The sequence below is a fragment of the Haliotis cracherodii genome, unplaced genomic scaffold, assembly GCF_022045235.1.
Source record: "Haliotis cracherodii isolate W230 unplaced genomic scaffold, xgHalCrac1.p SCAF_4, whole genome shotgun sequence".
NCBI lineage: Eukaryota > Metazoa > Mollusca > Gastropoda > Lepetellida > Haliotidae > Haliotis > Haliotis cracherodii.
Genome location: NW_027266297.1, coordinates 25,115,689 through 25,143,688, shown reverse-complemented (window position 1 = coordinate 25,143,688; position 28,000 = coordinate 25,115,689). Strand labels below are relative to the sequence as shown.

Genomic DNA, 28,000 nt, shown 5'->3' with positions numbered 1-28,000 from the left:
AAATATATTAACATTGCCAACAGTTTATTACGGACTTACACATGCACAAATCAACTAGGATGTCCTCCTCACAACGTGACCTTGAAATACCGGTAACACGGGAACGAGGCTCTCTGAAAACGAGGCTTAATGTCTCAAATAATTCTGAAGTATAGAAAAACAGTCCAAAAATCAGTTGATATGCAAACGTGTTTTCACAGACGTGTTCCTCTGTTCACTGATACCGTGGGGATGTTGCTCTGATGCTCATGACGTTGACGCCCAGGCGTTTACATAATCAACATAATTATTTTTACGTCAAACATTTCGAGAAAATATTATTTGAAGCAGAGACTGCACTTGGACAACAGAGACATCGTTGTTGCAGGTTCAAAACTGTTTTAAACCTACCTGACCTGGACTCTTACAAAGACTCGTAGTGGGTGGTTCGATAGTTTACCTGACAGCCATTCAGCATAAAATTAATAAGCACGTCCAAAAATTATGTTTCCACCACTCTTTCCTCAAAGTTCAGTGATAAAGAAACACATTTATGATAGATTCGCTAAGGCGATATATGTTTGTTATTTGCCATTGCTATTATTGATGTTTCTAGCCAGCAATCCCAATCCTCGACATATGTCGAGGCGCTGTTTTTATTGGCATTCGGTTGATAACAGCCAATTATGTCAGAAAACTCGACATAAACCTTACCTTAGTTTTTTTAACAGAATCGTATTCCCGTGTTTCCAGCATATCTGGACTGGATTTACGCACACGCACATACACACAACGCACGTTACTGTACGGAGCACTGGTAACAGACTTCAAAATATAGTTAACATTCTGACAGACCTCAGCAGTGTCTACATGGGGATGAGTTTCAGGTTCAAAATGATACATGAAGAAAGTCCGGATGTGTCGATCTGTACAAAATAATACATTTATGTTCGTGATATACGTTTGTTGGATAGCCATTGCACGAGGTGTGCATATTTTGTTCGTTATGTGTTACAGTTCGGCACAATCGTACTTCATATAGTATACGAATAAACCAGGAAATATTGAAAATCAGTCGATGGAGTTAGGCAATTCTGTTAACGTCGTTTATCAAGTATCCGAATTGAGATTGTCAATCATTTTGATATTTCACAGTTAACGGGGTTTTACCCCAAAACATAGGTCAAAATGAAAACACATAAACATGAAAAACATACAGTTCATGACAACTTTCATTATGATTAGTATGAAAAAATACAACATGTTCTGAAAGATTTTTCTGTTCCCTGGTTCATTGAAATGTAGCGTGATACAATCGGATATCGAACTCAAATAATTTTGGCAACATCTACAAAAATAAATAAAAATCTGATAACCCTTTTCTTGACCAGATTAATAAGTTCTAAATTCAGTTTTGAAGTTAATCCGAAATGGATCATCTGGATTAGCACCAAAAGGGTTAAGCACTTTGGGAGACTTTTTACAATATAACGACCCGATCTGTTCACAAGAAACTATCGGGTAGTGTAGTCTTGATATAAACACCTGACGGCAAGGCTTGTTTTCCCACTTAGCAAATTGTCCTGGTAGTTCTACGCAAGCCGAGAGAGGAATCGATAACGAGAGTTTCTGATAAGTGTGGGCGATGTGATTATGTAACTATTGGTCAGTGACAATGATGATTGGCCGAATCGGAATGTCAATTTCATTTTTTCAATACTGTTTTATTTATTAATACTAGTAGATTACGATCGAAGAACGCCTTTAGCCAGTTTCTTTGAAAACCTTAAGGAGCAGGTCGTTTCAAAAGAGAGTATTTGCATGATCATGAATATCGATGCCAGATTTATTTCTGATGTTTGACCTTGGTGACTGACCTTGATGGCAAACATGTTTTAGGACAATGATGTTGATTTCACGAAATACACACGTGATAACTACTAGCATATTATATCCGGGTGATACTGAGTTGTATGAAACAAAATATTAACTGATTAAAACAAACTGACATTTACAATGACATATTCTGTATAGTTTTAATCCAGTCAGGCGCTGAGGAACATCGCGTGGAGCCTCAATCTTTTATCGCCGTTACTCTCGCATCAGTCTCGCTATTTCTCTCCACGTGCAGTGAACACCTTTTCATCACAATAACGCATGCACCCTCTGTGACTATAACACACAATCGAGCTGAATACTCTTCATCCGAGGTTACTAGTACTCTAGTACCATATCTGACTCTGAGGTACGTGACACATGCTGTGAAGTATTCGCCTTCTTCGTAGATATTTAGAATTACACCCTCTCGAATTCTTCAAGGATATCAGTTCCTGACATCTCAAACACTTTCCCAACCAAACAATGATATTAGCACAACATTTTGTCGTAGTCATCGAAGTCAAGGGAGATAATCCAGGTCGTTATCAAGTCGCAGCCAGGTGTGATCTCCCTTCTGTTCAGTCCTTTACCGACTTGGTTCCCCCTTGTGTCATGACGGATTCCGGACTTCTCCGAGGAGGCTGAACGCTTCTGACCTTTGATGACGAGGGGATGGTCATTTCGATTGGACTGAGGGGCGTCTTTTCCCCATCCCTCAGGGGCACCTTGATCGCCTCGTCCCGACCGTCATCATCGCAGTAGTGGGACAGGAAGCTTGGGAAAAGGAGTGACATGGCGAGAGTTATCCCCCCTACACAGAACAAGATAAGGCCAATGAGTTTGCACATATCTAGTGTAGTATTGTAAGCTTCTGCACTTCGGTCTACGAAGGCAATGTCGTGGATTTCGTCCACGCGTTCGAGGGGGTGTTTTGGGGGAACCAGATAACCCACGAGGATCCCGATGACGCCAAACAGGAGTAGGTTGACTCCAACCCACATGAAGATCTTCCACCATATCGGGGGACATCGTCGACGACGGGGATACGGAGCCAACAGATACCGAAGGTCGTCATCGTCCTCGTAGATGATGGGGTCTTTGTACACAGCGCTGGCGTCGTAGAAATTGTGGAGGTACGACTTCACCCCGAAATAATCCGGGCAGCTCCGCTTTCTCTTCTGAGGTGGACGGTCCGACTCATGGATCCGACCACGGCTGTGACGCTTTGCCGGAAGTTCGTGCCTCTCTTCGGCAATTTCCGTGTACTCCTCGGGTATCGGCGATACCGCTTTCCGCTCTCCAGACATCATGCGGCGATCTCTAGCGGGATCTTCTGGCACTGCAGAACGAGGTCACATCTGAAAGCCAGATCAAATCATGTAATAGTGTATGCTGAAAGACTGAAAATAATCAATAAAACAAGACGTCAGATTATGTTTAAGTTGGGAATATAGAATATTTCTCTTTCTAACCGATCTGACAAATGACTGACAAGAAGCCGCTGGAATGATTATTGAAAACAACTTTGATTTCGCCTTCTTCAAAGACATTAGAACTGAGGTTCTACAGCGTGTAATGATCGGTGTACGATTGATGTGAATAGTCTCTGAAATATGAGAATCATATCAAAAATGTTTTCTCGACAAAGCCGTATCCTCTGTAGATTCAGTCTGAAAAGCGCCTCGTCTCTAGATTGTATTTCACATAAATTTCTGCTTGAAGAGACTTAAACTTGTTTGTGCCTTGAAATAGTCAAAGCGTAATTCACGCTTGTACACAAGACTCGTATTCAGGGTCTGGACAGTGTTTATTGGATTGAGGCCAAATTGCATCTGGATGTAGCCTCGTGAGAACTCAATTTGAATTAAGACAAATCATACGTCCGTGATGTTTGAGCACGGGAACAACTTCGCGACTCTGGGACGGACACTCTACATACATCGACATTTAACTTTGGAAAAATTAAAAACAGGGCTTGCCACAATTATATTTCAAACATTTTACCTACATAGTTCAATATGTGAAAAAATCAGCTTCTGGTTCAATACCTAATTAGGTATCGAGCACGCGACAAGTGATCGCGTTACCCTTGAAACTGAGTACATTTCTACGACTACCTAGTGTCTCATTCTATTATGCTAAAAACCCTGGACAGTGGCTTCGTCTGGCGCAAATACGAACCTTTAACCAGCCATCCTACCAAATTACACTCGCGTACAAGAGACATTCTTTGTTAAGTTCTACAAAGGCCGAAATGATGACGTAACTTCCGACACCAAGCTATAGTAACGATCGAATGAGTCCAGTGTATCATGAGACTTTTTAAAAGATACATCTTGTTCCTCGTGGCTCGAGGGCCCCGAAAATTATTCTAATCCCTTGATCATTTTAGCAGCGCAAGGATACGGCTTTAGTCAAACTGCATTTCGTTTTCGTATCATATTCCGACTTTTTGCACGCACCATGCCATTCTAAATGTTTAAGATTAGCACACAGAGAGCGTCTCAACACACTTCGTAATGCAACGTGGGTGGCCAAAAGCGCTCATGTAATAAATATGAACCATGTCTACTTTTATAGATTATTAACCTGCTATATCAAAAATTAAAAATTGATAAAGTAAAATCCTCCCTACACTATCAGTTTGAATAAAATCATGAAAACTCGAACGCTGTTTTTCTAACCTAATAGAATGAACATATTGTCGCCTAAAAAACAAACTTAAGTGTTCTGAGTCCAGTTTTTGTAAAATTCAAGTTATGGGTTTCATGGGTCATTTGACGTCATTTTCTGACTTCTGACAAATTTCTGGTCCTGAAACATGAAAAGAAAGCGACTCTTCAGATATTTCAAGTTGTTCTAAAATCCCAATCTAACATAGTTCCAGACTAGTCCATGTCACTGTCCAATGACAAACCGTTTTTAAGTCAGGTGACATGAAGATACAATAAGTTGGTCCTGAATGTTGGACAAAGCGGACAGTTGAAATGGGTGGTTTCAGGCTCCAACCCAGTATCATAAAGCGTAAAATATATCAGTATCTTGTGTTTTGAATCAAATTGAAATGAACACCTTATTCATAAAACATAGGAGTTCGAAGACTCTGAAACTAAATCTACCAATCTTACTTAACCAATTATATAATGAATAAGAGTGGAGATAAATCCTTGTTGTCGCTGTACGTTTTCTGGTTGAGATAGCGTTTGAACTTACAAGTCTGCCAGTTGAAGTCCTTAAAAATGTAAGAATGAAACTAACAAAAATAAGCTTCTGATATCCAAACTTAAATATAGTTCAAATTACAGGTTCATTTATTATTTAAGGATAAAATGACAACTCAAAACTTCAACAGCCATTATCTCAATACTGTGGTTACATCACTGTGGTTTTCAGGCGACTGAAATTATAACGGTAATCGGGCATGCAGGATGGGATAAGATGGGGATTGTTGTACTAGAGAAATAACCCCCTAACGATGCTGCGGCAGTGTATCAGGTGAAAATCAGAAAAACAGGAACTTCACAGAGGTCTGTCGTGTCGGGTATGACGCAGGTGAGACAGCTGTTGTTTACCTCAGAAAGAATGTCATGTTTGTATCACTTGCAATCGCTAGCTCGAAAGTCTGAGAAATATCCATGGTAACGCAAAATATGACGACAGCTGATGAGCCAGAGACAAGCATCTATATATATCGAATAAATAACCTTTGTTGAAATGCATCTCAGATCAATACATTTCTTTTATAACATAATGATGTATTCAATGAAAATGTCAGCTCACAAATCGGCGTTAGCGTCTTATAGCATTGAGCATATTTTACTGGCGGGCAAAAATACACTTGAAAATTGGATTTGAACGAAAAAATATAAACGTTATGAAAACGTTACTGGGTTACAGTCACCGAATCACTGCAAAGTTAAGATCCGAGACACAACTGTGATACCCGTATCAAATACATCACCAAATACCTGAATCTTAAACATCATCAAATGACAATTTCTTGTTTCATTTTAGCCATCAAACATTAGTGTATTCTTTCTTTGGCCAGCGGTTTACATACATAATAAGACCTAGAAAAATTATAAGAGAATCTATGAAGGAACAAAATGCAGCAATGTATACGAGTATTAAAACGGTATAAATATAGACAGAGGTGTGTGTGTGTGCGTGCGTGCGTGCGTGCGTGCGTGCGTGCGTGCGTGCGTGCGTGCGTGTGCTAAGATTACTTGAAAAACACAATCATGAAGAAAGTCGTTCGGTGTGTTCTCATTATTCGCTCAGTGAAACGATAAAATGACAAAGAAAAACATTTTGAAGCAAGTTGTAGCTGTATAAACCGACTCATTATTAACCGAAAACATCCAAATGATTGTTGTGCGAGGATTCTTCAGGTCTAATCATCAGGCTCGTGTCCGCTTTCATAACGTGTACACTTCCGTGTTCAAGGGTTCTATCAAACAAATGAGCATGAAGTCGAAAGGCGAAGCCAGAAATCATTAAAAAGAACAAAAAACATGATGCGTTCTCTAAAAAGGTGTCTTCGTGATTCAAACTCATAAATGGGACGCAAATGACTAGGTGGGTCTCCTGGCAACCCAAGACGGATATTACAGATAACGCGGCAGAAGCCCAGAGAGTTTGACAGCTGCATCCAGTCTGTCAACAACTCCATGATTGTCGAAGAGTAAAATCAATGTATTTACCTCCAGACGGAACTGGGGGCGTGTATGCATGTCTGAAATGTTGATGAAGCGCCTGTTTAGAGTTGTGTCCCTTAGCAATACCAGGATGTTCTGGTCAAGGGTTCAAATAAGGGCCACATGCATGCCGTATAGGACAAGGCGACTATGCTTGTCATAAGAGGCGACTAACGGGATCGGGTGGTCAGGCTCGCTGACTTGGTTGATGTATGGCATCGTGTCCCAATTGCGTTGATCGATGCTCATGATGTCAATCACTGGATTGTCTGGTCCAGACTCGATTATTTACAGACCGCCGTCATATAGCTGAAATATTGCTAAGTGTGGCGTTAAACAACAAACAACAACAACAACAAAAACAACAACCGTACAGGACCACCCTAGCCTTGCGTTGTCAAATCTCTAACAGTGCTGGAAGGTTTCACCGAAGTGGCAACGAGGGACCGATCATCAACGGATATTGTTTTGAGACCAGATATTTTTTCACTTACAGATTCAAAACCAGATATTTTTTCATTATTGCCCACATTGCATCAAAGTAATTTTTGTGACAAATTCTTTTTTCCAACAATATGAAGAACATTTTTTTTCAAGAATTTTAGGGAATAATGTATATTTGTATTATTTACGATTCTACGATCAGCCTCTCGTGGAGCTTTACCCAATCACACCCTGAACTATTGTTTATCAAACACTCAACAACCCTTCTTGTTCCATTTTGTATTAATAATGTTCTGTTATATCAATTTCACAATATCTAAACAGGATAGATATTTTTCTTTATTCAGTTCGGCGTTCATATATCAGAACATCCAATTATACATTTTCAGACAAAAACACAGCGGATGTTTGGCATTTGAGCCGTGTGTTTATCTCTATGGCGATCGCAGGGTACCGGCCGCTCTATTTGCTGTCCACAAAGAGCGGTATCGGCCATATTGACACAGCAACAACTCTGACAGGCATCAATATTTAGAGGGTTATTAACGGGCTAATTTTTAAAACAGATTACTTCATTCTCAACAGAAAATCGATTGCTTTTGTAGACGTATGGGTGGAAATTCAAAGAGGGCCCGGCTGATGTTATAAGGAGCATGCTTGTTGGTAGCAATTAGTAAATTATATTGTTGACAGGAAATAACTACATTGAATGTATTGATCGACGGATCAGTTTACGATATTTTTAAATATTTCGTTTTGTTTTTCAAATCATTCATATCCATCTACTGGAATCTGTATCCATCTATTCGACATCTATATCCTTCTACACGGTATCTGTATCCATCTACGCGACATCTATATCCTTCTACTGGAATCAGTATCCATCTATTCGACATCTATATCCATCTGGTCGAATCTGTAGCAATCTATTCGACATCTATATCCTTGTACTGGAATCTGTTTCCATCTATTCGACATCTATATCCTTCTACTGGAATCTGTATCCATCTATTCGACATCTATATCCTTCTTCTAGGTATTTGCATCCATCTATTCGACATCTATGTCCTTCCACTGGAATCTGTATGCATCTACTCGACATCTATTGCCTTCTACTCTAATCTGTATCCATCTACTCGACATCTATATCCTTCTACTCTAATCTGTATCCATCTGCTAGGTCTTCAGCAATCGATGCTTGCCGTAAAAGGCGACTAACAGGATCGGGTGGTCAGGCTCGCTGACATGGTTGACGTATGGCATTGTGTCCCAATTGCGTGGACCGATGCTCATGACATCAGTTACTGGATTATCTGGTCCTGACTCTATTATTTTCAGACGGCCGTCATATAGCTGGAATATTGCTGAGTGCGGCGTTAAACAACAAACAAACTCGACATCTACATCTCTAAGTTCGAGATTAAACAGATTATTTTTAGTTTCAACAAAATCAATTAACGTGGTATGGTGTCGCATCACACCAACTGGCCCATCACTAGGTTGTCTAGTCAAGACTCGTTTTTACAGACCGCCGACGCACGCTGTTCGGCGTTAGGCAACAAATAAAGGCTTACGTTTTAAGAAGAATCTGATCTTTCTACTTTCCCCTTTTCGCAAACGCATGGCGTCATAACTGCTTTTGAGGGAATTCATTCATAAAAATTGTCTCCACTATTTTGCATTTTACACACAATGGATTCCGTTTCGACAGATATCGAGACTGATTATTCTATGGCGTTGCTGTTTCATATTTACACTTGCTAAACACTAGGATCAGATATCAAAGTAACTCTAAACGGAGACCTATTACGTGCTGATAGTTAAGCATCATTAAGTTCTTATTTGAGAATACGCTTTCGGTATTTTCTTCAATGCCGACGGTGTACCAAACTATGGAGTACAGCTGATGGCATTTCAAGTGCAGTTTGAATTCCATGCAATCTTATACGACAACCCTAGTCAATTGGAAAGAAATGGTGATGTTGTGTAAAGCAGTGAATAAATAAATATGGTGCAGTTGTCCAATGGCACAACAATTCGACGTGCAGAGTTGCGTCCCTTAGTCGTCCAGAATCCAGTGATTGTGAGTGTTTATCCCAGATTCGACCTGATTATGATTATTGAGTAACAACGACCTGATCCTTCTATATGTAGCATTATTCAAGGGTCGAAATAGGCTGAGTCGATACATAGGATAAGACGATTGATTTCATCGTTCCCAAACTTCAAAACACATTGAGGTTTTACATCAAACCAGAGCGCACAGGTCACAAATCAGGCGAAGTTAAACGGTGTCGGCAGCTTGACTACTGAGAGTTTCTATCGCTTTGGTTTTACCCCAAACTGACTCTCAGGGTACATGTAGATCCTTCTCAGGCAAGCGACTTTTGAAATATGCCTCTGTTCGCCCAATGGGTACCAGGTAGAATAATAAGGTAATGTGACAGTTTATCGAAGTATCGAAGCCAAGCGCCCTTGTCTCCAAATAGGCTTGTCTCGAAGTATAAAGAATGATTTTCTCTCTGACCAAAGGACTTTTGTCTCGCGTTTTTTCCATTTCTGTGACACGATGCGCAGCACAAATCTAAACCCAATCAGGCCCAGACTTAACTTGCCTTCATGTTCTGTTCATCAAATATTTGCTTTCAGCCCAGATGATTTACAACGCGTCTGTACTCTGGCAAAGTCAAGTTAATACTCTCCCGAGTTGCCTCCATAAGCCGTCTTGCCGATGGTCATGATAATAATTAGTGTCTATTGATGGTGTATGTGGCCCTATTGATTATTGGTGGACAAAATTCGTCTCTGTTAGTGTCGATGAAAGATACCTGAAGCCGCGTTTAACTGTATCTCACTGCCGAGCAACTGTGAACTGTGGACGAGCGCAAGGACAGTTATCCAGCGAAAGTGGAAAAGAGCTTGTGTACATCTCGTTAGTATAAAGTAAACTACGTTTATAACGAACACGCTTAAAACGAACTGACGGATGTAACGAACTTACTTTTTTGTCCCGACTATTTGCTGTAGTTATGCTGTATATATGCTTATAACGAACTACGGTTATAACGAACTAAAATTAGTGGTCCCTTTGAGTTCGTTATAACCGTAGTTTACTGTATTTCCCTTGTCCTTTCGTGAAGTTCCTAAAGGGCTACAGCTACAGAAATTCGTTTAAATTTGGTTTCGTTCATCTGTTAGGCAGACATACTTACAACACTATAGTTTTTATCTTTTACTTGATCGACTGTCGACATGTAAAACGGACTGTATCTATTCCAAAGTCTACTATCGTGATGATTGATAGAATGTAGAATTGTGTGAATCTCTAGATCGACTATCGATATTACTTTTAAAAAGTGAAAATAGTTACTGTGATAAACTAACCTTTTCACTAGGGTCTGTTTGTGCACTTTTTCGTTCTTGTTGTTTGAACTTATACAAAATTAACGACAGTGATGGTTATTTTATAAATGATATAATTTCGCAAGCCCGGGTTTAACTGTACTTCTTGGTTTAACTGTACTTCTTGGATTAACTGTAGCTCTGGGTTTAACTGTAGTTTTCAGATTAATGTCGTTTAATAATGGTCAACTAGACAATTCCCTTCCACTAATTTACCAATTCAAGTAGAAATAAAAGAGACCAGTGAAACCACCTGTTTCATATTTAAATCTATGTATAAAGATTCAGAGTTTCAAAAAATTAACCACAAGACTTATGACTGTTGAGATTAAACCAAGCATCATCTTTCCACGAATATTTCATATCGCATCTTACGTCAAAGGGTTACAGCATAGAAGGCCTTCTAATAAGTTTTCAATTAATTTTATGGTCTTAATGGTATTAACTACATTGAATAAAGAAGAGGAATGAACTGAAGAATGAACAATAAAGAAGTTGTCAATGTCCATGTCAACGCTGTCTCCATTGAAACGACAGCTTCTAAAATGCCCCTTAAAGATATCAAAATTTATGTCGTGACGTTGCAGTCAGCAATCTCATACATGTCATAGCTATTTCAAAAGCAGAGTCCATTCTACAATTCCGACTATATCTCGAGCATGTGTTTATGAATCATGATATAGTGAAGACACCAGGGCCCACTTGCACAAAGCGATCTTAGCGCTAAGATGATCTTAACTCCCATACTTTAACATAGGCTTACAATAGTCGTAGCGCTAAGGTCGCTTTGTGCAAGTGGGCCCAGGTGTTCGCGAAAAGGTGAGCTGAGACTACCCATTTAATTACATCCGTCACAAACACATGCAAAGGCAAGACATTTATTTATTAGGCAAAAAACGGGTCCATATGGCAGAAGTCAAAATATGGAAATGCATCGGAGATGCTTTTTGTAACCAATATGTAAAATTTGGAATAGTTATTATTCTTTTCAATGTCTTCCCATAGCTTATTCTTTACCATAACTGTTAAATGCACGTCTGTTTCTTTATCAAAAAAGCAAATTATGTTTCTACATAATTATACAGCTGTTCTTTATATTAGCACTTCTCATGAATCACCACGGATTGCGTAGTATGTCTGATGTCGGGATTAAAAGACATGGCATTACTTGTTATATATAAATATAGGCTGTCAGCACAGACAGGATTTCAATCGAAGACACTGTACCGGAAATGGCTTTTTCCGGTGCATTGTGGAACAAACGTGATGGTGGCTAAGCATTGATTATGGCTGTGTTGGCGGCAATTACGGTAATTGACAGGGATCATCTCATCATAGAAACAATCAATAAGCACTAAATATAGACAGTCGATAATACAAGGTCATGGATTGATTTAGTGCGAGAATATTGTCTCTGGTGGGCATCTGCTAGCCAGGATTTGTTTCTCATGAGATTACACATCCATTAGTTTACATAGACGGCGGTTGCCGATAGCTCGATGGCTTTACATGGAAACACATCCTCGATGCTGATAATTAATAAGATGACGTGATGCATTACAAAATCCTTAACGCCGTCGTCATCATATTTATTGTTAAATATCTTTATATAATTAATACAAGCGACAATATCCTTTACATAACCATATATTAAACGTCAATGCCAGACTAACCAGTCTCAATTATCTGCCGTAACAGATTCCAGTGGACGTAAAAGGCAAAATAGATTGTGAAAAGTCTCCTCGTTTATATCAATGGATCACTAAGAAATCTCGTCTGAAAGAAGAGTCCATTGTACGATTCTGACTATATCATATACATATGACATGATAATAATGATGACAATAATGATGATAATAATGATGACACCAAGTGTTCGTGAATAGCCAGGAGTCATACCATCCGCTGAGGTGACGGGCAATAAGATTGTGAACTGACTTTTAGGGCATGTACCAAATAGCATTGTCGATAAGCAATAACACTGTTATTGTCCCCCTAGAAAGGTGGGTAATGTACCGGTGATGGTGTAGAAGTAGTTGCAGAAGCTGTGGTAGATGTAGAAGCAGTGGCGGTGTCTCTGGCTGGGGTGGTGTGATAGTGTTTGGTCCTTTAGAATAGGCTACACGTAAGACGATGTACATCCGTCACCTCTCCACCCCTTCCCATTACCTGTCCTGAACGACACGAGTGGTCACGAATGTGCAATGGTTTCCATCACATGCACCGCAGTTTCCCTAAGGGTGCCGAGACCTGTGGTCGTGGTTTCGAATCCGGCTCGCTCTGGTTATGCTTCTTTGTTATTTGGTTTAACGCTGCTTTATTATCAGTTATCAAGGCGTATCAGCTGGGTGTGGGTGGGAAACCCGAGGTGATGCAGGTCTTTGACAATTAATACTTTGGTGCAACCTACGAGTACAGTTACAGTGCTAGGAACATAATCAGAGTTAATCTGGGATTCGAACCAAGGAGTATAGGTTTCTGGCAAGCCTACGGTCAGTGATATCCGGTCCCATTCCCTATTTTGACTTGTACCATATGTTCCCCTATTTTTCGAGTGAACATTTGCCTTGCCTGTGCATGTGTTTGTGACGGGTGCCATCTTGGTGCGCTATTCGGTAACCATTAATAAACACATGCTCATTATATAGTCGGAATCGTACTTTTAAGCAGAGAATTCTTATGAACATGGAATACATTTTGTCACCTTTATCTAGACGACAGGGCCACCCACGTGGTGATTAAAATATTCATTGACATACCAGACATTACTGTTTTCAACGTCCAGGTTGCTGTTGAATGGTGGCTACATCCCCGGGGCCATTATTGTTATGCACACAACGCGTGTCGTGGAATGGGGTAATCAAAGATCTTGTGTGCGTTAATCAGTCTAAGAGTACATCAAGTTGACATTTGGAAGAGGTCCCCGCGGACGATTATTGAATTCCGTTCGTTCCTGGTGCATACCTTATTTATGGAATAAAACACAGAAATTTAATATAACACCCCCGGTGCAATTTCTCGATTCCATTTTTGAATTTAAATTTGAGAGCAGAACTTACTTCAAACGGAAACGATCGATTCTGAAATTTCACAATTTCACCAAAATTGCAGAATAAATATATTTCCTTTGACCATCTTATATTGTGATGTGGTTATCGTAATGAGAAAATGATCTCGGGATTAATACAGGGACGCTAGTGTGCGTGTACTGGTTATAGCATGGGCGTATAAATGCAGCAATTGGTGGCGGAGACTTGACAGATTATGCTGTGCAACACCACGGGATGACTTTGCCCCGAGGACACGCCCACGCAACTTCACCGCACTGCCACACTGTTGTTGTTGGAGGCTTGAGGAGTCTTAGAACTAGTTCTATAATAATAAAAGGTATAATTTATCTAAAACTTAAAATGACATTGCTGAGGAGATATTACCGACTGCCAGTACTTCTTTCATTATCTGGGGCGGTCGGGTAGCCTAGTGGTTAAAGCGTTCGCTCGTCACGCCGAAGACCCGGGTTCGATTCCCGACATGGGTACAATGTGCGAAGCCCATTTTTGGTGTCCCCCGCCGTGATGTTGCTGGAATATTGCTAAAAGCGGCGTAAAACCATATTCACTCACTCACTCACTCGTTCATTATCTACCTTCGTCATATATCAAAGCTGACTGAATGAACATGCTGTCATGCTCTTTACGCAACTTCCAGCAATATTCCAGCAATATCACGGAGGGGAACTCCCAAAATGGGTTTCACACATTGCACCCATGTGGGGAATCGAACCCGGACCTTCGGCGTGACCAGCGAACGCTTTAACCACTAGGCTACCCCACCGCCCAGAGCGCTGACTAAAGAATCATTTTATATCAAATTGTATAAATAATTTATTGTGATTTTATGACGTCAGTTTCGTCTCAAATGAACTGTGACTATTGCATAAGTTATTACTGATTCTTGTATAAATTACATCATCAGGATAATTATCAGTGAAGCATGACAATTATTAACTATTTCTACTTCAGGAATATGCATGTATATACATTTGGAATTTAAGCATTGTTGCAAATGGAAATACATAGGTTATTTTCCCCCAGTCAGTAATAGCCGTATACATATTAATGGATTGATGGTTCAACTATTTTAATCGTATAATCAAGAACTGGTTTATTCTGTTTGATGAGACGTGACTAGTTGGCAACTAATGATAACACAGTACACATGGACTGATCATTGCATAACTAAGCATATCGATCTATAAACAGTTACACAAGAGGACAGATACGCTGAGTAAAATAAGTACACTTCGATGTCGCTAGATAAGTAGAAAATATTTTTCCTTCTGTTGAAAGATATCACTAAAGACATGTCTGTCGTCCCGTCTCCATACTGTTCTGTCCACACCGGAAATAGGAACAGGTCACGTGGTATGGTTGGTTTCCCCATTTTAGACTGGTTTTCTGACTATGAGTATGAGCGCAAAACATTTTGTTTTGAAGATACCAATTAATGCCGGGACGTTCCAACCAAGTTCATTTATCTCATGTATATGTATCCGCTGATTTTAAACCGCTAACCACGCCAGTATTCCCGCGTACTACGTCAGTACTACAGAAGAAGAGTGAGTATCTTGCGATCTCCTAAACTACACTAACTCACCTCAACCCAATATGATTGGGTAGCTTAGTAGGTCAAACGTTTGCTTGTCACGCCAAACACCCGGGTTCCATGCCCTTCGTGTGTACAACGTGCGATGACTTTGTTGACGCTCCACCACAAATACGAGACAGTAAAAAGCGGACAATGTCAAACTAATTCATTCAGAGGTTTATACATAACAAGAAGCATACATGCAACCAATGTCACATATTTAACAAGAAGTAAAAAGATGGATATATTGGTGCATGTACATCTGTCTACAAAAACCAACAACAGGGAAATATATGTGTGTAAAGTTGAATACAAACCCAACAACAAGTGAATATCTGCATATAAATCTGTCTTCACAACCAAAAAGAGGGGCATATCTCCATGCAAATCGTAATACAAACCAACAAGAGGGAAATATCTGCATGTAAATCTGAATACACAACAAAAAAAAGGGAAATATCTGCATGTAAATCTGTCTACAAAGCCACCAAGAGGGAAATATATGCATGCAAATTTGCATACAAAACCAACAAGAAGGATATATACGCATGTAAATCTGTCTACACAACCAACAAGAGGGAAATATCTGTATGTAAATCTGTCTACAAACCAACAAGAGGGAAATATCTGCATATAAATCTGTCTACAAAACCAACAAGAGGAAAATATCTGCATGCAAATTTGCATACAAAACCAACAAGAAGGATATATACGCATGTAAATCTGTCTACACAACCAACAAGAGGGAAATATCTGTATGTAAATCTGTCTACAAACCAACAAGAGGGAAATATCTGCATATAAATCTGAATACACAACAAAAAAGAGGGAAATATCTGCATGTAAATCTGTCTACAAAGCCACCAAGAGGGAAATATATGCATGTAAATCTGTCAACAAAACCAACAAGTGGAAAATATCTGCATGCAGATTTGCATACAAAACCAACAAGAAGGATATATACGCATGTAAATCTGTCTACACAACCAACAAGAGGGAAATATCTGTATGTAAATCTGTCTACAAACCAACAAGAGGGAAATATCTGCATATAAATCTGAATACACAACAAAAAAGAGGGAAATATCTGCATGTAAATCTGTCTACAAAGCCACCAAGAGGGAAATATATGCATGTAAATCTGTCAACAAAACCAACAAGTGGAAAATATCTGCATGCAAATTTGCATACAAAACCAACAAGAAGGATATATACGCATGTAAATCTGTCTACACAACCAACAAGAGGGAAATATCTGTATGTAAATCTGTCTTCACAACCAAAAAGAGGGGCATATCTCCATGCAAATCGTAATACAAACCAACAAGAGGGAAATATCTGCATATAAATCTGTCTTCACAACCAAAAAGAGGGGCATATCTCCATGCAAATCGTAATACAAACCAACAAGAGGGAAATATCTGCATGTAAATCTGAATACACAACAAAAAAAAGGGAAATATCTGCATGTAAATCTGTCTACAAAGCCACCAAGAGGGAAATATATGCATGTAAATCTGTCTACAAAACCAACAAGAGGAAAATATCTGCATGCAAATTTGCATACAAAACCAACAAGAAGGATATATACGCATGTAAATCTGTCTACACAACCAACAAGATGGAAATATCTGTATGTAAATCTGTCTACAAACCAACAAGAGGGAAATATCTGCATATAAATCTGAATACACAACAAAAAAGAGGGAAATATCTGCATGTAAATCTGTCTACAAACCAACAAGAGGGAAATATATGCATGTAAATCTGTCAACAAAACCAACAAGTGGAAAATATCTGCATGCAAATTTGCATACAAAACCAACAAGAAGGATATATACGCATGTAAATCTGTCTACACAACCAACAAGAGGGAAATATCTGTATGTAAATCTGTCTTCAAAACCAACAAGAGGGACATATATGCAAGTAAATCTGTCTACAAAACCAACAAGAAGGACATATATGCATGTAAGTCTGTTTACAAAACCAACGAGGGACATATCTGCATGCAAATTTGCATAAAAAACCAACAAGATGGATAAAATTGAACCGTTATACAAAACAAGACGGAAATATATGCATGTAAATATGTATACAAAACCAATACGATGGAAATTTATGCATGTAAATATGTATACAAAAACAACTGGACGGAAATATATGCATGTCACCAACAAGACGGACATATATGCATGTAAATATGTATACAAAACCAACAAGACAGATACATACTGGTGTATATATATTTGTAATATACTTAACAAAATGTAATACATGCAACTAAACGTGTATATAATAAACGAAATATATGTAATGTCATATTTTTATCTGGACTTTCAGCTCTTTTATGACAGAAACAGTATTCCTAGTGGACACGGGCACTCGTTTCAACACCTTCACGTCAACGATAAACATGGAAATTGAAAATCCATACAAATCCTGTTGTCAATTGTGAATGAGCAAATGCCAGTTACCAGTACAAGCCCTGTTGTCCATTGTGAATGATGAAAAGCTCGCTACCAGTCCCTAACGGCAGACTGAAATATACACACGACGACAACCAGAGGCGTCGTTGACAAAGACGTCATCCAACACAAGCCGAAACCTCACGACAGGAATATCACAACCATAGCATCCTTATTGACAGTGACAGAGATGGGAAGTCAGACAAATTACATCAATTACAGACGCATGTGCTACTTCCATGCTATAAACATTCACAGAGGATGTACATATCAAGACCAGCTGACAAACTCACCGAGAAGCTCCATGACTGACGCTTGTCAATATCACTGGCAGATGATAAGTATGCGTGAGACAATACTATGAGCGTCAACAAAGACCTCAGTGACGACAGACACGCCCACGGTGTGTAAAGTCTCTGGCTCCCTCCCTCCCAGGGCCGTGATGTGTAGTTAAGGTTGAAGAACAACTGGTGAGTTAAAGGTGTGTTGAGGAAATCTGGTTTGAATATGTTTGTGTTTGGTAATGATGAGAGTGTGTTAAGATATTCAAATGGATTTGTTTCTACATACAAATTGCACATCCGACATATAACATACATGTATGTAAATGGTGCTAAAAATAATCTCTTCCTGATTAGTCGATATCTGACCGCACTATCTGATCCTCTATAGCAGTAACAATGACATGTCAGGGCGGTGAGAACAGGGAGGGCTGGGGCTATACTATTTATTTCAACATACAAATATATAATACAACTTTCATATCAGAATTTATGTGTAGATTAAATATCACTCATCAACATCATTGTTGTAGACTCAAATTTCTGTTGTGCCTTTATAAATGTAGAAACAATAAGTTTTGTTTGTTTGATGTTTAACGTCACACAATATTCCAGCTATATGACGGCGGTCTGTAAATAATCGAGTCTGGGCCAGACAATCCATTTATTGATATCATGAGCATCGATCAACGCAATCGGGATACGATGACATGCATCAAGCAAGTCAGCGAGCCTGTGACCACCCGATCCCGTTAGTCGCCTCTTATTACAAGCACAGTCGCCTTTTACGGCATGCATGGGTTGCTGAAGACCTATTCTATCCCGGATCCTCACGGGTCAGAAACATTAGGTAAATTCATGCATGCCATTGCACAGTTCCGCTGCAGGACACAAGGGTGATGCATTGAGACAGGTAGATATTTAAAAGGCCCTTGAGCAGAAGGATTTTGCAAGGTTTGTAACCTGGGCAATGTAGAGACGGAGTATATCAATTTTCGCTATTCTGTAATGTGTATAAAGATCTCCGCCAAACGTACCAACTCAAGAAATATTATATTCATCCATCATTAGAGAAAGTTAATGTACTTATGTCTACTCAAATGAAACCGTTTTAAGAAATTTAGCTACCTTTATCTACCATGCAATGAGTGAGTTTGCCGCCGCTTTTAGCAATATTCCAGCAATATCACGGCGGGGGACACCAGAAATAGGCTTCACACAATGTATCCATGTCGGGAATCGAACCCAGGTCTTCGGCGTGACGAGCGAACGCTCTAACCACTAGGCTACCCGACCGCCCCCCGCCATGCAATGAATGTTAGAAAAATTATTATTATTATGACGCAGTGTTACAATGACAATGGTCTGAGTTGTATACTGTATTAGATAATGTACCGCGGGCCGATTGCCTTCATCTGTACTGTAGAGAAATCCTTGTGGTGGTTCTACATGCCTGCATGTCACGAGATGAGAGATGAAGACTGCGTTTCATACGGCTATGCCCGTTGCATCCATAGAAGCAGCCTCAAATAACATATGTTTCAAGTGAGTGAGTGAGTTAGGATTTATAGTCACATCGGCAGTATATTAGCCATATCGTGACGAAAGACTTGTTTCCAAACCGGTTAAACTGGGGAAAGTATTTTGATAAGCGAGTGCGTGAATGATATTTTCAGGGCGTAATATTCCAGCTACAGGGCTACAACGTGTAAATAAATGGGTCTGGGTCACAAACGATAGCATGAGCAGCTACTCTAAACACGATCTGCCATTTCTGCTGAAAATAGGCCTCTGAAATAACTGGTAGCCATTGTTAGCCAGAACTAAATTTGACCCGTTGACTTCGCTAGCACATGACCGTCACGTGATGTAAACATCCTAGCATGCAGTCTGCAAACATGAACGCCTTGTCAGACGGAAACGTCACAGAAAACTTGTAACTGGTAGTGGTATGTGATTGTGAACGCCGATATCTAATATATTTTTGGCAAATTCAATGACCGTTTGTAGTCAAGGACGTCATGCTGATTCTAGTGCGGGAACCTTCGTGCTTTGTAGAGTCACCGGGTTGTAACTTTATCTTAAAAAGGTTGTATACAAGTATCTTTGGATAATATTTAGGAGACATGTTTACTTATGATCCTGTATGCCCACAAATTGACCCATTTTCTACATCCACAACCGGGTCTTCCTTGCAGTTACGACCGCCTCCGTGGTCTAGTGGTAGAGCGTCCGCCCGGAGAGCGGAAGGTCCGGGGTTCGACCCTCATACCAAAAGACCTTAAAAGATGGTACTTGTTGTAACCCTGTCTGGCGCTCGGCATAAAGGGGCTAAAACAAGGACTGGTCGGCTCGGAGTCAGTATACTGTGTCTAAGTGGGGTATTCGTGTTAAACTGAACGTGTTGAGCTAGCACTATAAATCGGTATTAGTCCGGACTAGTACAAGCAGCCCCACACACACGTGCTATATAAGTGCAATAAACCCAATTTCACCTCACCTGCTTGCGGTTACGGAAAGGCGCGAGAATTGCCGAATGCATGAGCACATCAGGTAACGATGACACGCAATCAGCCAAGTCACAGAGCCTTTTAATGAATCTTACAAGCATGAGGTGCCCGGCGTCTATCCTCACACGGGATCCCACGCGGGCATTTTTACACGCACGTAGAATGTTATACTCGGAGTTGTGCCTCGTTACTAATCTTTCCTCATAATGCAGACAAAATTATAAAAGGAAAAAACCATTTTATTTAATGTTTCATTCTTAATTTCATAACAAACATTGTTTTCCAGTTGTATACTACTGAAAAATGTTAAGGATCACGCGATTCGTTCGTATTACGTGTTCGTTATAACCGTAGTTTACTGTATAATGATAAGAAAGGACAGGTGGTCCTTAACCTTTTTTGAGTAGCATATATTTTCAATACAAAACAGTGAGGGTGATATTTCAGTAGAAGTATTCTTTCAGCAAAGATGATGGGGAATTTAATATTACGCTTCTCTAATTCTACCCATTTGGGAAATCGAATCCATATCTTCCATGTTACAAGCGAACACACTAGCCACAGCAGAAAGCCCTGTCGATAAAATGGCGAGCTGTACCAATCCTTGGTCTCCCTCACGGTAGTTTTGAGATCTGCGAGAACCAGGGTGCACGCAATATCCTGCAGTACTTCTTCGTTAGCTCAATCTAATAGACGGACGTGTTGACAACGGCCGACATAAGTTCTCAGTGCACGCAAACCTCCCTTACATCTATGACGGTGTACGTGACGAACATGCACATAAACCCATAATTGATTTTTGAAATATGACCTTTTTGGACAAAAACGCAAGCTGGTAATCTGAGCGTCTGTGTTTAGCTATTGTCAAAGGAAATGGTTTTTATCCTTATCTCGTCAATCAGACTCCCCAGAAGAAGCTGATGTATCGTATTAAAAGTGTTCGGGTCTCCATCATCAGAAGCTGGAACTGACCTTCAATTTAAAAGCCTATTGCGTGTTTAAGTTACATGACGAACGATGGGGAACAAATGATGAAGGGCATTGGTCTGAGACAATTCGTCCTGGAGAGTCGCCTCCCTTAGCTAACATTTTCCATTGATATTTGGTTTGAATCTCAGATCGTTTTTCGATATCGTAACTAAAGTTATAAACATTGGCTAACTCTCTTAAGACATTGGTCATCGTTAAATGAATAGACTATTGTTTACATCCATCACATGTGTAATATGTTTGTTTTGCCTCATTGCGCCAATGATATTGACCATTTATATGTATATAGGAATCCTTGCAATACCCGGCATGGTTCGATGATATCTTGGCGTAGTGCTTGTGCCAGTGTATTCCGTCTCATACGTTTAGTGTATCCTTGACTGAGATATGATTTCAAATGTTACGAAGATCGGACACTAAACGTTATCTATAACGACAGAAACTGAGTGAGTTGGGGTTAACGCCGCTTTTTAACAGTATTCCAGTCATTTCATGGCGTGTCAGCTTAATGTGGGAGGAAAGCCCCAAGTGATGCAGGTCTTAGACGTTTACCACTTCGGTGAAACCCACGAGCACGGGTATGGTGCTGACTAACCTAGACACATAATCGGGGCGAACCGGGATTCGAACCCACAATCATAGGTTTCTGGCGTGCCCAAGGGACGCAACTCTGCACAGTGAATTGTGGCGCCTTAGACGACTGGGACACCCGTGCCCCCGACAGAAACTGAAGCCCAGCTGCTTGCTTTCTTAAAGGGAGATATACTCCACCGCCTGCTCTCTGAACCCCACCCAATCTAATCTAGGCGTTGTGTCTTGTGTATTGTTGAAATCAAGACGTTTTAGATAGGATATTACTTTATGTTATATTAATATATCTTATAAAAAAATCAGCAGACAACAAAGGGGTGTTTGAATGACAAAAATCAAATTTTCTAGGACTGCCCATATACCCGATCCTAATGACCCCTGAACGAAACGAGATTTGAAAGGTACAAGCACGAAACAGAAAGAATAAAGAATATAGTTTAAATCCGTATGTCAGATCGGTCTTCATTGACACTACACCTTCTAAACTGCCCCTTAAACATTAACGGTATTAAAACATCACCCGTGGTCTGCTCGCACCAGATCCAAACTCATCTCTATTTGGTTGACACTGAATCACGCAGTCCAATCCCCATACGGGCATCGGAACTATACATAGCTGTCATCCGGAAGCTGGATTAACGGCAGTCGGAACCCCTGATTTGAAATTCAGATCACCAATCCGCCAATACTGGCATAAAAGTCAGGAGCGTCTCGCGTAGCTCCGTAAAACAGATTACCTCAGCCCAGAGTGGAAGCTAGGGACATGTTCATTGTTTTCGTCTCGGAATAGCCGCTATATAATGTCCGGTATTCAACGCCAAGGACTGTCTGACATACAATAAACGTTTGGTTTACGTTGCCAAAGATATATAAAAATACTTGTTATTGTTTGAAAATCTCTCTTAGGGTTTTTTCATGTGAACGCAAAGTGGTTTCCTACTTTTGATGTGATAAAACTGCAATTACTGTCGACAGGTTTTGTTCATCACATATATTATATACATGTTTGTCATTTACGATAACATCAGTAAATTCAAAGAGATATTTCCCTGCATTGCAACTGCGACGGACCGACAACAATGACATTGAAGAAGTCTGTAATTCTCTAGAAAGTAGGGGCGGTCGGGTAGCCTAGTGGCTAAAGCGTTAGCTCGTCGGGTTCGATTCCCGACATGGGTACAATGTGTGAAGCCCATTTCTGGTGTCCCCCGCCGTGATATTGCTGGAATATTGCTATTAGGCGTAAAACAATACTCACTCACTCTAAAAAGTGAGTCGCAGTTTGTTTGTTTTCAGGGGGTCAACAGAACGCAAAGTAAGGGTCTTAAAAATAAAATGTAATATTTGATACATTAAATGTATCAGAGTTATCCGCCCTTCCTGAACAAAACGATCGGTAAAACATACTTCGACGGGCAGCTTTAAGGGGCAATGGAAAATATCCAAGGCGGAAACAAACATCAAAAACAATCAACCGATCCCAGCAAATAGCAACGCGTCATATGTTTGTGTGAAGAACTTTAATCATAGGTATTTATGGCATATCCGAAGGCTGAGTTCCTCCATTGTGACATTGACGTCATACGCCTCATATGTAAGTCCATTTGGCTTATCCCCATTGATGAAAAACTGTAGCTTCCAGCACCATTTCCAACCTCCCTCTCTCTCGCTCCTCCCCTCTCTCACGGATACCTGTAGCGTTTAACAATGTGAAAGCATGACATGGTCCAAGATCATAGGCAGTCGTTGACTACAATATCGCCACAGACGTGAGCGTGTACAACTGCAACTACACCGTGAACATGTACCTACAGACCACAAATCACGGTACACCAGTCCTCCAGCTGTACACGGACCTCGCTTATTACGACTATGTATTGATTGCGGGTGGAGGCCAAGCAATCAGAATGACGTTACTAATGGCTGTTTGATGTCAGCTGACACTTAACCCATGTAAATACGGCCGATGACAATGTAACCATTGAGAGAAATGAAACTGTTTTTGATTAACATGCGATGAGAGCGTTTAGAGGGGCAAATCTACATGTAAGTGCATTGTAGTGTTTGATGAAGATTAACTTTCTCTACGATGCACTGCGTCAATTTGATTTAGAGAGAGGTCGTGTACACAGAATCCTTTGGGGTACAGAATTGCGGAAATGCTAAAATAAATGCGAATAGTTGGTTATAAATTTGGTTATTAAATTACTGAAAATTTGGTTGGTCCTTTATGATAGATCACATAGCCCAATACGCATGTAATGGTTATTTGGACATATATTATTTAGCTGATCCCTTTAACCCGAAACGTGTTCCTGTGACTGTATTAGATTTTTTGCCGGTCTCCTTGACAAACATCTATTCCCGGGAAAATGCCGCACCAACGTATCACATAAATATACACCACACTACACAGAACCGCATCCCATATAAATACACCACACTACACAGAACCGCATCCCATAAAAATACACCACACTACACAGAACCGCATCCCATAAAAATACACCAAACTACACAGAACCGCATCCCATAAATATACACCACACTACACAGAACCGCATCCCATAAAAATACACCAAACTACACAGAACCGTATCCCACAAATATACACTACACTAAAAACAAAAGCATTCGATATATATACACTACACTACACAGAACTGCATCCCACTAATATACACCAAACTACACAGAACCGTATCCCACAAATATACACTACACTACACAGAACCGCATCCGATATATATACCCTACACTACACAGAACTGTATCCCATAAATATACCCCAAACTACACAGAACCGCATCCAACAAATATACCACGACACCGCATCCTACAAAAAATACACCACACTACACAGAACTGCATCCCACAAATATACAACACACTACACAGAACCGTATCCCACAATATACCACACTACACTGAGCCGCATCCCACAAATAAACACCACACTACACAGAACCGTATCCCACAAATATACCGAACCACCGCATCCCACAAATATACACAACACCACACAGGACACAATCCCACAAATAAACTTCACTACACAGAACCGTATCCTACAAATATACCACACTACACAGAACTGCATCCCACAAATATACCGTCACCGCATCCAACAAATATGCTGCAGCACCGCATAAATATACAACACACTACAAAGAACTCCATCCAACAAACATTCAACACCACCGTATACCACGAAAATGCACAACACAGAACCGCATCCCACAAGTATAGCATATCACACACACAGACCCGCATCCCACAAGTATAGCATATTACACACACAGACCCGCATCCCACAAGTATAGCATATCACACACACAGACCCGCATCCCAGAAGCATAGCATATCACACACAAAGACCCGCATTCCATATACAGACCGCTACATACAGCGGCCCTCATCACAAATATACACCACACTACACCGCACCCCGGCACCCCGTATATATACCATACCCTACAGAGGCCCGCATCCCAGGCAACTAGCATTTTACACATAAATACCATATTACACACACAGATACCGCATCACACACAGAACACTACACACACATACAGCATCACACACAGAACACTACACACACATACCAAATCACACACAGAAGACTACAAACACCTGCCGCATTACACACAGAATACTACACCCACATACAGCATCACACACAGAACACTACACACACATACCACATCACACACAGAATACTACACACATATACCGCATCACACACAGAATCCTTTGGGGTACAGAATTGCGGAAATGCTAAAATAAATGCGAATAGTTGGTTATAAATTTGGTTATTAAATTACTGAAAATTTGGTTGGTCCTTTATGATAGATCACATAGCCCAATACGCATGTAATGGTTATTTGGACATATATTATTTAGCTGATCCCTTTAACCCGAAACGTGTTCCTGTGACTGTATTAGATTTTTTGCCGGTCTCCTTGACAAACATCTATTCCCGGGAAAATGCCGCACCAACGTATCACATAAATATACACCACACTACACAGAACCGCATCCCATTTAAATACACCACACTACACAGAACCGCATTCCATAAAAATACACCACACTACACAGAACCGCATCCCATAAAAATACACCAAACTACACTGAACCGCATCCCATAAATATACACCACACTACACAGAACCGCATCCCATAAAAATACACCAAACTACACAGAACCGTATCCCATAAATATACACTACACTACACAGAACACTACACACACATACCACATCACACACAGAATACTACCCACATATACCGCATCACACACAGAAGACTACAAACACATGCCGCATTACACACAGAAGACTACAACACATACCGCATCACACACAGAAGACTACAAACACATGCCGCATTACGCACAGAAGACTACAACACATACCGTATCACACACAGAACACTTCACACACATGCCGCATTACACACAGAAGACTACAACACATACCGTATCACACACAGAACACTACACACAACTGTTCAAGATAAACAGGGTCCGGAATTTCATTTTCATTTTATCAATACATTGAAGTAATTCGTTTAATATAGGTCCAGATAGTTTATGTTTGATTGCTATTTGCTGCACTGACGGCGATAAAACAGATAACAGCGGCCATGCTTAATGTTGGACCAGCAATCCTTCAGCATGGACTGGCCTCCACGGGTTAGGTAAAGACGGAGTAATGGTTCCTGTCAAACTAGCGAAGGTTTCAAATCATAAAGCTGATAAAACGTTGACCTTAACTGTCAACTGTCACTAATATTAAACCAAACATCGTAATAATAATTTAATACGAAAATCGAAACGGAACTACGACAAGGCCGGATCCAGCTAAAGGCAGCTCACTTAAAATACAACAGTGCTGAAATATATTTAGGGTAATAGTTTGTTAGGCATAAATTAGTCAATCAACAAAATGTTATCAATCATTAAGTTAAATGGGGGGTTTAAACGTCAAAAGGGTCGCTAGGCTTCAAGACACATGGTCTAAGTTGGGCAAATTAGAACAAATTCTTCCGTCATGAAACTCACGTTTCAATTAAGCATTTAACCTAAGTTTCAAAACGTGCCATCACATTTATAAACAAAAACATTATTTTATTATAATTTATCCAATGAAATTCAAACAACATTTCCTGAAGAGAACACTATTTCAAACGAAGTGCTTGAACATATGTGTCCCAATGATTCATTCACATATTCAATGATTCACTGAACAAAAACATTCTTATAGAATCGAGGTAAAGTATTCAGCAAATGATATCAACAACTGACTTGCTGCTGTATCTATCATGTGTTGGTTGCGGCAGTCTAGCGTACAAAGGGATACGTCATAAACACCCAATAAACCAACAATGACACGTCTTAACCATTGATGACAAAACCAATACATATGGAATGACACCTCCCACCCACACAAAAGCCTGCTCTCTAGTGTCATTGTATTGAAGTTCGTGCACGGCACATAAACAAGTATTTTATTATTGACGATTGTCATAGGAATATGTGGATTTGGGCCAAGGAACGATCAAAATCTGTCAGGATAATTCTACCGGGTCATTGAAATTGATGAACAGGTCGTTAACATTCGCATAGGTTGCTTTCTATCGCGTCTCACACAAACAAGGGGGAATATCACGAATTGATCATGTTCCGTGCGACTTAATAGACCTGGGTTCAGAAGTGGCAAATGATTGATCAAAGCTTGGGGAGTTAAGCGATAATAAAAATACAAACTTGATTCACCAAGAGGTTAATAGCGGCTTAACCATCAAAACAGGCTGTTGTTTTTGGTGCCATTTATCACCATGGATACGGCAATTAGATTTTTGGAATATTATGAAATCAATTAAAGTACACTTACCGGCATTATGGTCCAAGTGTTTCCTTGCGGTACAACCCAGTTATACGCGTGGAGGGAGTTCGGCTGACCGTATAGTGGTCAGTTCCATAGCTATGGCTAGGGTTATTATTCGCCTTGCACTGACCGTCAATGGCACGCTTCCCTATACTGTAGCGAGCGCTCCCGATACGGAGGCCATGCCACAACTTGGCACATCCAATATCACGGCAATATCGA

At 40.1% G+C, this 28,000-nt stretch overlaps 1 protein-coding gene across 2 annotated transcripts; it reads right to left on the bottom strand.

The window, feature by feature from the left end:
• Positions 1–18: 18 nt before the first annotated feature.
• Positions 19–28,000, bottom strand: LOC139480038 (neurensin-1-like). 2 transcript variants are annotated; one of them, XM_071263010.1, is made up of 2 exons: positions 27,785–28,000; positions 19–3,215 (listed from the first exon to the last, which is right to left on the bottom strand). In XM_071263010.1, the coding sequence occupies exon 2, from the start codon at positions 3,165–3,167 to the stop codon at positions 2,436–2,438; it is 732 nt and encodes a 243-aa protein (XP_071119111.1). In that variant the 5' UTR covers positions 3,168–3,215; positions 27,785–28,000; the 3' UTR covers positions 19–2,435. The 2 variants fall into 2 exon arrangements, with proteins under 2 accessions (XP_071119111.1, XP_071119112.1); XM_071263011.1 differs by lacking the exon at positions 27,785–28,000 and adding an exon at positions 17,809–17,891.

Coding starts and splice junctions, on each gene's coding strand:
- LOC139480038 (XM_071263010.1), bottom strand. CDS start 3,167: ATGATGTCTGGAGAGCGGAAAGCGGTATCGCCGATACCCGAGGAGTAC.